This window comes from Aythya fuligula, chromosome 3 (genome assembly GCF_009819795.1).
Source record: "Aythya fuligula isolate bAytFul2 chromosome 3, bAytFul2.pri, whole genome shotgun sequence".
In the NCBI taxonomy this organism is placed as follows: domain Eukaryota; kingdom Metazoa; phylum Chordata; class Aves; order Anseriformes; family Anatidae; genus Aythya; species Aythya fuligula.
Genome location: NC_045561.1, coordinates 44312337 through 44326693, shown reverse-complemented (window position 1 = coordinate 44326693; position 14357 = coordinate 44312337). Strand labels below are relative to the sequence as shown.

At 45.1% G+C, this 14357-nt stretch overlaps 1 protein-coding gene across 1 annotated transcript; it reads right to left on the bottom strand.

Moving 5' to 3' along the window:
- Nucleotides 1-596: 596 nt before the first annotated feature.
- On the bottom strand, nt 597-14064 carry DACT2 (dishevelled binding antagonist of beta catenin 2; the record flags this gene model as incomplete). The annotated part of the gene is given in 5 exon segments (XM_032184637.1): nt 597-3218; nt 6671-6958; nt 8589-8721; nt 13676-13995; nt 13998-14064. Coding segments are annotated over 5 exon segments (2598 nt in total), but the record flags the coding sequence as incomplete, so codon positions are not given.
- Between the last annotated feature and the right edge of the window lie 293 nt (nt 14065-14357).

The following is a 14357-nucleotide window of genomic DNA, read 5'->3' as shown; positions in this document are numbered from 1 at the left end:
CAGTACATGGGCTGAATGAGGTAATGCCTACATCTCCTAGGCCAGGAATGTATTCAGGGTAGGAGGATAATACCTGATCTTTGGTAAACACGGGGTGAATTTCAGCTCAGCTTCCAGATTCCTGTGCTCGGAGGAAAGAATTAGGACTGCTTGTCTGAACACACAAAAAAAAATCACTTCATCAGTTTAGCAACTGATTCAAAGCCTCAGATAGGTGCCTTCAGATGTGTTCAAAATATGTTGTGTATACATACATAAACCTTTTAAATGAGGAGTGTCTTGTAGCAAAATTGCATCAATATAAGTGAGACAGTTAAAACACCACTCTGTCCTCAGTATAAATATTGCTTTCAGATTCACTCAGTCAGAAGCAGATGCTGAGGTGGGTTTCTTGAGGTAGAGGCTGAAAGGGCCCTGGTTCCTACAGAGCTATAGAGACCCTCTGAAAAATAAAACAGAACCCCTCTGGCACAGTGATTATGAAAATGCATATCTGCTCTACCAGAGACCGCTCCTCCTGCTTGCCTCATGCAATGTTAGAATATTTACATTTCCTCAGAATCATTTTCTTTAGACATGAAAGTCAGACAAATATAGCCTTTAGAAGTACATTAAATAGTATTTATTGAGTCTGCAATTTCAGGGGCAAAGCTATAATCTCAGTCCCAGCTATCCACACACCATGGTACTGAGCCCTCATGTTCTTTCACTCATTCAATAAATGAACAATAACATAGAAAATCATATAGAGAAGGGGTTGAAGGAAAAACCCTATTCTCTCAGTTTTGAAAACAGACTTAAGTCTTGTTCTCATTTACAAACATGTCTTTGCCTTTTGAATAAGCATGGTATGTTTCTATTGAAGAACAGACTTGTCCTCCTGTGGTTGGGAGATGGTACATGAATGGTTGACATGAAAGAAAGGACTACAGACAGCACTGAGAGCTTTTCCATAGGTGGGTGGTTAACGCTCCTTCAGACTGCACAGAATTACTTACAAGAGGGAGGGATGTTCCCAAATCTCCAATTGGAAAGAGCCCCTCTTCTTAGGAGGCTTTTATGTCTGAGACTGATACTGTGGGTGCATATGTACAAGAGACTGCCTGCAAAATCTTATGGCAGAGGTTGTTTGAACATGTCATCTCTTCCTGGCATTTTATTTTTACCATGGTGACCCTTCTGCATAGTAAAAAAAAGGCATCACATAATATACACAGATCCATATTTACAGAATAAATGGCAAAAGAGGAAATTAGATAATGTGACATTTATGTCCAGGCATTAACAAACAAAAAGATCCCTTGTGTTGACTCAGGGATTGTTAAAAGTTCGTTTAAACAGGTCCTTTTCTCTGCACATCGGTCTTCTTGTTTTGCAAATGAGAGCCAGCAGGATGTCTCAAGGAAAGAAACAAATGCTCACTCTCCCTTAAACCATGGTCATAACCTTCAGAGAAGCGGGTTGGAATCTCCTAATCTTCTTCTTTAGTGCCTTTGAAGCTTTGATGCGACAGATTTTGGGCACTGGGGGAAGAGGCCTGGATGAGACCTGGACAGTCCCTGATTGTCTGACTGAACCTTCGGGCCAAATCAGCTCACTTTCATCCCCCTCATCATAGTCAAGTGCGAGGCTGCTGCTGTTACTGCTGCCATCCGAGTCACTTTCACTGGATTCACTGTCCCCAAAACGGTTAGCTGTGAAATCGCTGACCTCCCCTTCGCTGGTCTCCGCGATGGTGGAGTGGAAGAGGGAAGCACACTCTGCAGAGTACTCAGAGTGGTCTGACTCGCTTCTGGCGTAAGCTCCGTGGTGATGACTCTTGGAGCGAGCCCTCATGCTGAGGGTGCGCAGGACACTGGCTCTCCTTGCTGGCTGCTTCGCTGCCCCTAGGCCAGAGGAGCTGGCCCCATGGGCCTTGGCAGAGATCTCCACCGTGGACTGCCACTTGCGCTGCTGCTTCTTCTTGTTGGCTGTGTCTGCAGAAGCTCCTTCGAGGGAATACAGCACGTTGGCAGAAGCTCTGTAGAGCTCAGACCTGGATGGTGTGGTGGGCAGCTTGACCTGTGCAGGGAACAGGCTAGACTCTGAGCACGACCTGCCACTCACATCACCAGAGTACGAAGGTCTCCGGATGAGGCTCTTCGCTGCGTGTGGTCTTTGGGGCTGATTCCACTCAGCAGGCGGCCTGGCAGCCCCATGAGCCCCTCTTGCCTTCTCCACACAAAAGGCTTGCTTCCCAGGACGTAGCACCTTTTCGCTGTTCCTCCTCTTTATCTTCACTGCTTTTGTTTTGGAGCTGGCAAACTTGACTCGGACTTGGTGGGATTCTGCAGGGACAAACTGGGCGTGAACAAACTCACCTCGTGCAGCTCGCTCATGCCCTCCAGTGCTACCCAGTTTGGCATTGCCACTTCTTTTGAGGGGCAGCTTTCTGGGAGGGACAGCTTTAGCATTCCAGTTGCCCAGGCTGGAGTCCTCCTGGCACAGCTGCGAGCAGGATGAACTGCACTCTGCACTGCTCTCCATTGCCTCTGCCAGCGGAGAGCCCCTAGCCGCTGACTTGGCAGGATAACAACTATTCACAGCTGATGGCTCTGTGTCAGGGAGAGTGGACGGCTGTTCCTCATTCACACAGCGCATGGTCTCCTGCTGCTTGGCACATTCCCCCTCAGGCATCTCTCTCTGCAGCTTTCCTTCAGCTTTGTTACTTTCCAGAGAACTTGCTTGTTTTTCCAGCTGGCTACCGCTGCTGTTAATTTTCACTCCACCAGCGCTGGGGGTTATAATGAGTCTCTGGTGCATTGTGGCTGGCTGGCTCTTTGTCGAAACCCGCTCACTGGCATCAGCTCGATTGTTCCCTTTGCATCTCGTCAGTTGCAGTAACTTATTGATGTAACCCCCCGGCTTGGCCTCAGCGGTTGGCCTAGTCCTAATCAAGCTGGGACCTGTCGCATTAGGCATGGGTTTGCTGGGGGAAGCCTGGAGGTCTGCTTCTGGGGATGTCCCCATCAGGGAGAAAAGGGGACTTTGTAAAGCCACCGCATGAAGGGGGCTTGGGTAAGGGTACACATCGATGCCATTCTTGGAGACCAGATCATTCTGGAACTTGGGGTCCACGCTGTGCAGCTGCAAGTCTGCATGGCACGGAGGCAATGAGGATTTGTGATCTGTCTCTGTCTGAAATCTACTGTCTGCTGGAATGAGTCTTTCCAAGTCACCTACACAGTGGATGAAAATAAATAACCTAATTAAATCACAGACAATTACACTCAAGCTGGCTTATATTAAAAGTGTTATTTCAGAGGGATGTGCTAACTTATACTAAAATCAGTAGCAGGAATGCAGAAAGCCTTTCAGTCCTCCAAGAACACTGAATTAGCTCAGGGCTCTTATTCACCTCAGCATAATGGAGATTAGAATGCCTTTTAACACCAATGATAAAACTGATGCCTTCGCAGGAAATTTGAACTGTGCTACTTGGATGACAGTAAATCTGTGTATATATAAAAATGTTCTCAAGCAACACAGACCAACAGGAATCCAATCAACCAAAAATAAGAAGTTGTTTTTATTTCTTAGTAGAGAAAAAAAGTGAATCCAATAGATTTTAAGCCTGAAGCGTCTAACCAGAATTATCCAATACAACAGATATATTTTTTTTCATACTTTTCCCCCAGGATGGGATAAAGACTTCCTCTGACTAAATAACTTTTTGTTTGTTAGCTTGAAAAAGCAAACAAAACCAAAACCAAATCTATAACTTAGAAAGAAATTCCTGGAATTTCCAGCATGCAAGAGTCTACCAAATAGTCAACAGTATCTTTATTTTTTTTAAAAGTGGTGAAATCTGAATTCCAGCTTCTCCTCCAACCCTTTTATATCATGCATTTTAGAAAAATCTACAGTACTCAACCAGCTTGTTTAAGAAGACTTGAACAGACACCAGGTATTTCTTAAACTCTTCACAGTTGCAAGCTGTAGCTGTGTTTTTTTTTGCATCTTGCTTCAGTAAGGCATTACTGAACAGAGGCACTCAACCTACAGTGCAGAGACATTAAGACTCAGATGTCTTGACAGGCCACAATGAAGTGATTCTACTTTTCCTCAACCTGAAATCCAATAAAACCTCCTAACTGAATCTCTAATTTTATTTGACAACATCACCAGTCAATGCCTTTAAGTCTCCAAACTTCTTGGAGCATTTAATTTCAGAACAAAATATTCTGAGCTTTTATTAAAAGGCACAAAATCATGTCTGCTGTAATTATGTGTGCAGATTTTAAAAAAGTCAACCTTAAGTGTGTAGAAAAATGGGCTAGAGAACCTTTTAATTTTGACAAAGAAAAAAAAAACCTAAGGGCAAGTTACACCAGATTGCTGGACTTTCCTCTCAGGAACATCTGCTCTGTGAGAACCAGGTTGTGTTTCATGAGCAGGACTGCTCCATCTGGACAAGTCAGCCGGTAGAGCACCATGGTGCTGTGTTACCTCCGATAGATACCAAGAGTGCTGGAACCATCTGCAGTCTGCTTGGATTTCTTGGTATGACAGTGCAGGCTGCAGTATCAACAAATCCTCTGCTAGCTACTTTCCTGGCTACTTCATGCCGCCAGGAAACCCAAACATTAAATCCAGGAGTGACTGCCTCTCTCCTGTCCAAGGAAGCTTCTGGGAGACTTCAAAATTTGGAGCTGTCAGCAGTTTCCTACCTAAGGCACTTAAAGAACTGCTTCAGCAGTTCAGGATGATGATGTCTCAAACAACATAACTACAACGTGAAAATTCTTTAGGAAATTGGCAGTGTGTAGCAGTGTTCTCTTTTCCCTTTGCTTTTTACCTTCTGTGCACAGCATAGAAATTCCACAAAAAAGGACATGGTTTTACCACAAACTGATTTTTCCCCAACATTACGTTAAAAGGGAAGACACTCTAGCACATGTTCTAGCTCAAACGAAGGATGCTTTCGTGTAACGGTAGTCCAGACTCATTATAGTGAGGTGAAAAAGGATCAGTATCACAAGCTTTTAACAAAAATCACTTATTCTACTACAAAATGAACAGCTATGCAAAAAATCAGTCAAAGGAGCAGTGACTCAGCCACCACAAACAAACCAGGAAGGGGTCAAAAGAATACTGTGCGTGTGTGGTGTTTTAGCAAGCTTGCCTTTTCTTTCTGTGGCAACAGGAAATCTGTTTGTACCTGCAGTTTTCAGCAGGGACAAGCTAGGGGGAGGAAATGAGAATTTTTTTCTCCTTTCCAAACAATGCTTTTTTGAAGTAAAATCTTGACTCACTTCTCTGCAACATGGCCAGCTTCACAGAAATTGTTTCTTTCTCCACAGAGGCAACAATCCCACCACTTATGGTTCTCACGCTGAATGAAGTAAGAGGTTGTAGCCAGGAAGAAAGGAGTGGGACGTATAAAAGGGGAAGGAGGACTAAAGGAGGTCTGTGCCCTCACTCCCACACCTCTTCTTAACATTACTTATCCCTTTTTCTGCTAATCTATCTCCATACCCTACACGCATAAAGCCACATTTGCTAAGAGCAAAACGTTGCACGTTTCTGATACAATACCAAGTCTGTAATCTGAACTTGGAAGCCACGGATCATTAAGATCAACACTTCTTCCTCCCCAGCATCTGAGAAGCCTTGAGAACAATTTGTTTTTATACTGCAATTTACCACCATTGCTTCAGGTGTGTCTGCACAGACTTGTACATAACAGGGGGTCTTTGTTTCAGCTCTCAGCAAGCCAGAGGTGAGCTAGTTCAGGTAAGGAAGGTGTGGGAATGACTCCAGAGAGATGTTGTACTTGAAAAGACGTTCTCTGTGACTCCACTGTTTCTATAATGGAACAGCAACACGTCTGACTGGGTCACCCTAAGAACTGTACTAGCACGAGGCTGCTCTGAGGATATGGAAGGACCAAAATGGAAAATAATATGATGGCACTTCACAGCTACATGAACAAGGGACTCAGAGAACTAGTAGGTTTGTCTATTATGCATAAAGGTGTGAGGCAAATTTACGTTTGGTCCAGTATTAGGCTCAAGAGCAGTTCATAGATAGGTGATTAACCTTTGGTGTCTGTTATCCCTAACTGTACATTTTAAAGTATGAAGAATATCGTGTGTGCACATTACTTTCAGTAAATATGGCTAGCAAACTAAGTCTTATCATGCTATTTTGGGGCAGATTGGGAACACTGACACTAAGTCTGGAAATAGCTTTTTCTCCTTCAAATTCTTGGAAAATCTTTCTCAGTAAAATGCAATAGTTCTAATACTGATTTCACCCTATATTTTTCATGCATCACTGTACTTTTACATAAGACATTTCAAGTATGCAATTTTACTGATTTCTCAAACAGATAAATTAAAAAAAAATAACTAGACATTCATTACAATTTTACCTCATGCACTTAAGTACTTTCCCATCTCTAATTGCATACCTCCTCATATTTGCTATTATTTAAAAGTATCTGAGTCTGAGACAAGTGGAAGTTGTACAGTAAATGGCAAGGCTCTGTGGTTTCAATTAATTCTCACTTGGTACATTTAAAATGAATGCTATGTATTGATTACACTATTGGTGTACAAGGTTCTAAGAGTAATAGCCAGGACTCTGCCCTTCTCTTGAATGAGTACCCAGCTCTGCAATCAATTACCTGTGGAAACTGGCCTCGGTCTGGACCTGGCAGGAGTCCCAGAAACGTCTGTGCTCGCTGTAATCCGACATCCATCGCTGGCATAGGTGTCCTGCTGTTGGAAGCTGGTGGTATGCACAGTAGTTTCATCTGCAGACTTGGGTCGGTAATCAAACACACTGAGCCTTGCCTTAGGGTGTTGAGAGCTGGGCAAGAGACTGGTGTGGGAGGAGGAGATGGACTCACTGTACACAGAGGTACAAGAATTGGAGAGTGAGCAAGAACCACCATCACTCAGGTCGTAGAAGCCTGCAGAGGTGAAATAAATAGGAAGATATTTCCAACTTACAGTTACTAAATATGCTCTGTAGAAGAAACGTGCAGAGAATAAGATAAATCTCCATTTGCTATTTGCCCCAGGTCTAAATTTGTCACCATTTTTGGGGGGTAACTTTTGCAAAGGCATACTCCAATTCAACTAATTCAACTACCTTTTATTGGGCTTCTGCATATTTCCTTAGGCCCTAAGCCAGCTCAGGACAGACATGTGCACTTAGTTCTTAGCGTGAGGTGGGGTGAAGTGCAGCACCATCATGCTCTGTTCTTTATTGAAGAACACCTTTGGGGACTATTATGCAACTGGTGTAAAACAGCCATCATATGCTGTTGCAACTTGTGCTAGGTGCATACAAGCACAGCTCATTTTGGGACAGTAGAGCAAAACTAGCCTGTGATCAGAGCTGCCAAGTCTATGATAGCTGGAATATCTGAGGGCACAGAGTGGAGGTTATCTTGTCTCTCCAGGTCCTACCATCATTGCTAATTAATTATGGAACTACAAAATAAGGCTCTGTGTCAGTTCAATGTGGGAATTTTTATAATTCTTCTCTATATAAAGCAAATTGAAAAGGATGCTGTTTCCTTTTAAACTGTGTATATGCCTAAGTGAATAACTCCTGAACTTAAACACTCATGGAAACTTGAACTTTTATACACACTGTAAGTATCATCCTGCAAATTTGTATGCATATCCACATAAACTGCATGTGGAACAAAACTGTTGGAAGAAGTAGTTAGTGGTAAGAAGCTTTATTCCTGCTCAGCTATTTGTAATGCTTCAGGAAATTACTACTATTCAATGTATAGATACAGATAAGACATAAAAAGATTTTCTCATATCGTACAAGCTTTCAAGATTCAAAAAGAAAAAAAAAAATAAAAATTCTTTCCTTGTATCAAGGTAGACTTAAGGTTTTTCAAAATTTTGTTTAAAAAGAGGTGTTCCCTTTGTCCCAGACTAGATAACAGAAACCGGTTTTAACAGACATCCCAGCTATAAAAGACTTCAGTTCAGCTCTCCCTGTGAATCACAACAGAAACCTGAAACTCCGTCTCTCTCTTGTCCATGAGAATGTTACTCAGCAGACTGCTGGAGTGTTGTTACTCAGTGTCTTTTAATAGAGCTTTATTCATTAACTCATTTTTATACAAATGATCAAACATTCGTTAGGTGAGAGCACTGCAGTGGTTGTGATCTTTAAGGCTTTACTGATGTTCAAGACTGCAGGTTTAAGGTATTGGTCTCCTTCGCTTCTAGTAAGTACTTTAGACCTTTTGCCAATGGCCATTTTGCACTGAACATGGTAATTAATTAATAAATTTGTCTTCTCCTTCTCTTAGTTGCTAAAATGTCTATTTTTTAATCGAAAATTTCCAGAAAAAATCCTGTTGAGTGAAACAGCATTTTCCAATTAAATCCACTTTGCAGGCAAATTCTCACCAGCTCTGTGTGTGCGCTCAATGCCACATCACTACTCTCCACCTCAGCCCTGGGGCACTCTTTCTTACCAAACATCACACAGAGTTTTGCTCAGTGGTTGACATCCTTCAGTTCTACTGGGACCACACTCCTGGAAATAAAGGACAGGGTGCACGTTACCTGAGCTGGGGCGGCTGTCACTGTCCAGGTATTCACTGGAGGTCTTGCTGACATCCAGCTTCAGCTCGCTTATTCGCTGGTCAAGCTGGTCCAGGTGGCTTTTCAAGCCGACATCCTGTCTTCTTAAACGAGACTGATTTGCAAGTCAAGGAAAGAAAGGGAAAATGAAGAATACTCGCAGTTAGAATCTCAGCAGCAACACGTGAATTCAGGCCATCTGTGCTGGACAGATTCTGCACTCGTGAAATCTTTTGCTTAGCTAGGGACTGTTGCAAATGGATCTCTGTAATGAGCCTGACATAACAGGCAAGTACAAAACATTTTGTTTCTCAGCATATATTGCCTTCTGCCCAGCTGAATGTTTTCTTAGAACTTCTCATACTGAATATGCTACTTCAACTTCCCTTGTTTTGTTACACCTATAGCAGGGACTGTCTAACTAAAGAGGACGGTAATCTCCTGACTAATTATCACACTAATATATGCACTGCATTTTGCCATACACCGCCTCTGGGCGGAGGATGAGAGAAACATTATGGATTGCTTGAGTGAACTCAAAGATATGTTCTGATGAAAGGAAATGACTGTGTATAGAGGTATCTTATCACCACATGGAGCACAGGTAGCTTACTGCACTCTGCAAAGCCCTTAGCTCTGGTAGCATCTCTTTACAGTAGGAAGGGTACACTACATGAAATACACCGTCTCTGCTGCTGAAAATTTCCCTTGCATGTCTCATGGCTAGCTGTTTCCGCACATTATAAGTAGGAAGAATGCGTCTCTTGAATTTTCTTGTGGAAACGTCTGTATTTAAAAAAAATGGTGCCTTCAAGCTTGCAAATAACCCCTCAGAAGCCAGCAACGAGGGCCTTTGCCTACTGTGGTCACTGACCAGACTGATCTGTGGTAACAGCTCCTGCAGTTGCTCCCCCCAACACTTACACGGACAGCGTAGGGGGACAGATGGCCAGGAATTAGGGTACCAGCCAAAGAACCACAGTTGCTTTCTGTCACCAACTTCTCACATGGCACTTGGCAAATTATGTAAGCCCAGCCACTATTTAGGCAGCTTTTAATTATATCATGCCTAACCATGCATCCTACAATACTTCACAGAAAGGTATTCTCTTCAGGGTGGCTGTAAAGTTGTGCTCGCAGCCCTTGTGAGGCCAGGTTTCTGTTCAGTAACAGCGAGAAAGGCACTCTTCTTGAAAAAGATTCTTTGTGCCTACATTTCACATATAAAAGTGCAGCTCTAACAGCATTTCCAACCTCAAATAAATAATATTTAGGTCCCCTAACTAATTAAAGTATATACAACATTAAACAACATACACAAAATTAAAATCAGTATGTACATGTATGCATTTTCAGCTCTACTTTCCCTGTGTTATCATTATTCAGCTTTTAAGATCTGCATTTTTAGGGTTCTCCACAGCTACAAATACAAAATGCAAGGAAAGCTAAGATCCTGAGCTAATCAGTAAGTGATTAGAAACTGAAAATCAAAGAAGAGAGAAAAGACAGATGTTTCAAGTCTCACAAGACAACTGTTACGGTTGTTGGTGCTGTTGGGAAAACTAAAAGGTATTTCTAGCACACTGTTTTAGGGAACCGGAGGGACATATAACACACAAGAAGTAAAACCCCATTTTATCAGCGTTGCATGTCTAGAAATGTTTAAGCTCAGCAAGCTCATTACTGCTCCCTAGGAATACAGGTGGTGATTTTCACTCTTCCTGTTTCCTACAAACAAAAGGAAGACCTGGATAATAAAGGATATTTTCTATCCTGTCTGAATGATGAATGCATGACCTCCTCAGTACTTCTTTATTTCCTTTATGGTGAAAAAGCAAAGACATGCCATGCTTCCTTCAATCTCACCTACTCAGGAAATCACAAAGTTTTGTTTTCACGGCTGGAATTAATTGCTTAATGATTAATGTTTCGCCAGCCAATCCCTCAGTCTGTGGTTTCTGATTAATGACGGAGAGGCCACAAGGCTCTCAGGTATTCAAAGATTATTTATTATACCTCCAGGTTCTGTCTGCGCTTTCACAGCATTTTAACCAACACACATGATTTACATCATCGTTTTAACCCTTTTATGGTGCCTCACACCATTGGGTTTTCATGTTTCTGGCAGACTTCATAGCTTTGATCTTTCAGTTAACTCCTTCTGCTCTCCAAGACAACAAGCACGTCTCACTCTGGCTGGGTAAGGACAGGTTTTCCAGCGTGCTGCTTGAGGTTGTTATTGTTCCAATAACCACACTGAGCGGCACCCAGAACAACAAACCCCGAACACGCTCTTTCTCAATTCACAACATGAATTTTACATGAGACAAAACCTTGCAGGTGAAGCCATCTGTTTGCTTTGGGCAATGCAGCTGTGAAGACTTCTGCACACCGCACAAAGTAGGACCAGACTTCCAAATCAACTCATGCTATCGATGGACTATGGTTTCTGGGAGCCAAAAATATTGTCATACCATCCATTTTTCAGAAGAACACCCTCTGAAAAGCAGGTTCCTTTGAATCTACAGAAACTGGCACCCCAAAACAAGGTACCAAAAAGCACTGGTCATGTTTAACTACTCCGCTCTGCTATTAATCAGCTCACTTCAGCTAAAGAGGGTTTTGACGTTTCTTGCTGTGGTTGTAGAATGGCACCTGATAATTTTATTAATCCAACTGCATTTTGGAATGGACAAAAGATAGCACTAATCTTACCTAGGTCTGTGCATCTAAAATCCATTCACCCTTGGGTCTTTTTGTAACTGAGTCTGCAAAGTAGCCAGTTTCAGAGGAAGGTCAATTTCACCTATCTCAGACACTTATTCTGGTGTGACATTAATCCCTTCTGGAAGCACACGCTTTTCTCAGTTGAGAAAAAACAAACAAACAAACAAACAAACAAAAAAACAGCTGAGAAAAACTTTATTTTAATATATATTAAAAAAAATAATCTCCAGGATGTAAAAGAAGCTTTCTTCCATTTAAAAATATTTAAAGGGGAAAAAAATCTGCACAAAAAGCATGGTACCAATCATTTTTTTTTCCTCTTCAGTATAATTTCTGTCCCTTCTCCACATTTTTACAACATTGTAAGCCACACGAAAGCTTGCAAAGTAAGATCATTGGACTCAAATCAATGAGGTTTTATAAATATGTTCCCTGAGAAAACATGAACAATACTGTATGTTGCTGCCTTAGACATCTACCCACTTAGTGGAAATGTCATAGAATTCTTCCTTTGCCTTAGCCTGAATATGCATCTCTTCTTTGTCCTCTAGGTCACCACAAAAGAATTTGGCCGAGAGACCTGTTTAGCACCTCTGGGATCACTGAGGGTAGATAGCATCACAGCTCTGCTTCTCTTCCCAGTCTCTGCTACAGACTCGCTGCCTGCACTGCGGTAACTTGAAGCTCTGCCAGAAGAGCCCCTGGACACCAAAAAGAGCCACTGACTAGGGACAAAAAAGGATGTGCCTGCTAGGGGCAGCAGAAAGCCTGTGGCCTTGCTGCCTACAGCAGACTGCTGGAAAGGTTAGCTGCTGGCTGCTGCAAGCACCCGCTGCTGGGAAAGAGATTGGGATGCTGGAGTGGCATCTGCAAGTGGTCCCTAAAAGATTTGACGGCTCCACTCCACCCACTCCTGCTGGTGGCATTTGACACCTCAGGAAGCTTCTGTGCTTGTTACTCACCCTCCCAGCACAGAAGAAGCCTGGTGTGACTCTTATCTGTCCTGCTTCCACTGCTGAGAAGCCTCGAGCCAGCTCCATCTGATACAATTTCCACGTTTTATGTGACAAGGACCAAACTTTTTATGAATGCAGCTATGACCACACAAAAGCCTAGGGCTACAGCCCTACGTGAAACTTGGATCAAGATGCACTCCAAGGCAAAGCCACGTTTACATTGTTAATGAGTTTCTCCATCTGAAAGCCTATAGAGCTGTGATCACAGACTCTACCATCCCTGGGCCAAGAACAACACTGGTGAAGACACAACACTCCCTGAGCAATGCCGTGCTTTGCATTCTCTATTGCTTTTAGCTTTAACTTAACTTCCTGTGATCGTGAACACCATTTTCAAGGGGTTTGACTGCAATGTCCTGTTCACAAGGCACCAAGAAACTTTTTTCAGCCTGTGGTCTCTGAGTTCCTAGGATGTGTGAAATCCTACTTTGAAAAGTCTCTTTTCTCTCAGGTTTATTTTAGTCTTATGCAAAGCCGAGGTCTGCACCTATGCTTAAATATACGTCTGAAATTTGCAGGGAAGAGACCAACAGCAGGTATGCCCTGCTGGAAGGCTTCCAGCAGCCGCAGGTCCGTCGGAAGCGCGCTGTACCGCAGCTCCAGGCGCTCGCACAACCGCAGCGTGGCTGAGGAACCCGACCCTCGGTTTTACACGTTTCGGAGCCGTCCCTCGCAAGCTGCAGGCACCCCCAGAGGATGCTTCCCAAACCTGCACTGGCACCTACTGGTGAGACCCGTCCCTCTCCGCCGTGGAGCCGAGTTACTGCCGCCCTCCCAGCTCCCGCACGTCCCGGGAAATAAATCTAATCCCAGCCCCTTCCATTTTATCCGCTAGTTTCTCCCGTGTCCTTGAAAGCCTTCCGAGGTGCCAGCGAAGTCCTAACGAGATAATCTTCTATTTTCAGACCTTATTTGAGATGTATATAAACAAACCAGTAACAAAAGCACACCAGCTGACATAAGGAAGAAATGATAGCCGCTACGGCCAGAGGTCACCGGGTGCTGCTGTTAACCCAGTGGCCCCAGACCGGCAATAAACGCTTTCAGTTCTTTTTTTTTTTCTTTTCTTATATATACACCAAGCGGAGCCATTAGCTGGAATCATTACTGACAGCCAACCAAGCGGCCGGCAGTCCGCTCGCCGGCGTTTTCTATGCGTTTAACCATGTCCTTTAATCTCGCCATGCCCGCCGCGGCGCTTTCCCACCTGGTGGGCACTTTCTGCCAAGCCCCGCAGGCTCCGAGGAGCCCCGCTGTCCCCCACCTGGGCTGTACGGCTCCCCTCCGCACCCCGGGGGACCACCGGGACCCCGTCCCGTCCCTTACCAGCTGCTCCTTGAGGGCGCTGAGGGTTGCCTCCAGCCGGCGCTCCTTGCTGCGGGCGCACAGGGGCTGCTCGCCGGCGGCGGCCGGGCCCCTCTGCGGCATAGCCAGGGCGGCCCGCACCAGGTCCCGCTGCTGCTCCCGCAGCACCTGGAGCTCCCGCAGCCCGGCCAGGGCCGCCTGCAGCCTCTCGCCCACCCGGCCGCGGTCCCAGCCGCCGCCCCCTCCCGGCCGCGGGGCGCCCAGCAGCATCCTCAGCGCTGGGCCGCGGGCTCGGCCATGGCAGGGAGGCGGCGGGGAGGCGGCGGGGCTGCGGCCGGCCCCGGGGCGGCGCGGAGACTGCAGCCGGGCCGCGGCGGCTCCGCAGGTTTTGGAGGAGAGGTGGGGAGCGGGGAGGGAGCAGCAGGAGGAGGAGGAGGAGGAGGGGAGGAGGGAGGAGGGCTGCGGCTCCGGGCAACGCCGGGGCCACCTCTCGGGGCGGTGCGCTGCCTCCTCCCCGCGAGGGGGAGGCTCCTGCCTGCCCCTGCCCCTGCCCCTGCCCCTGCCCCTGCCCCATGGGGGTGCTTTCTGTCCGGGGCATCTCTGCAAATGCTGCTGATTTCTGACGCTCTTCAGGCTGCTCAGATCCCTGCGGGCTGAGGACGGATCTGATTTACCCCTCTGCGATGCCCAAAGTGCGCCCGTG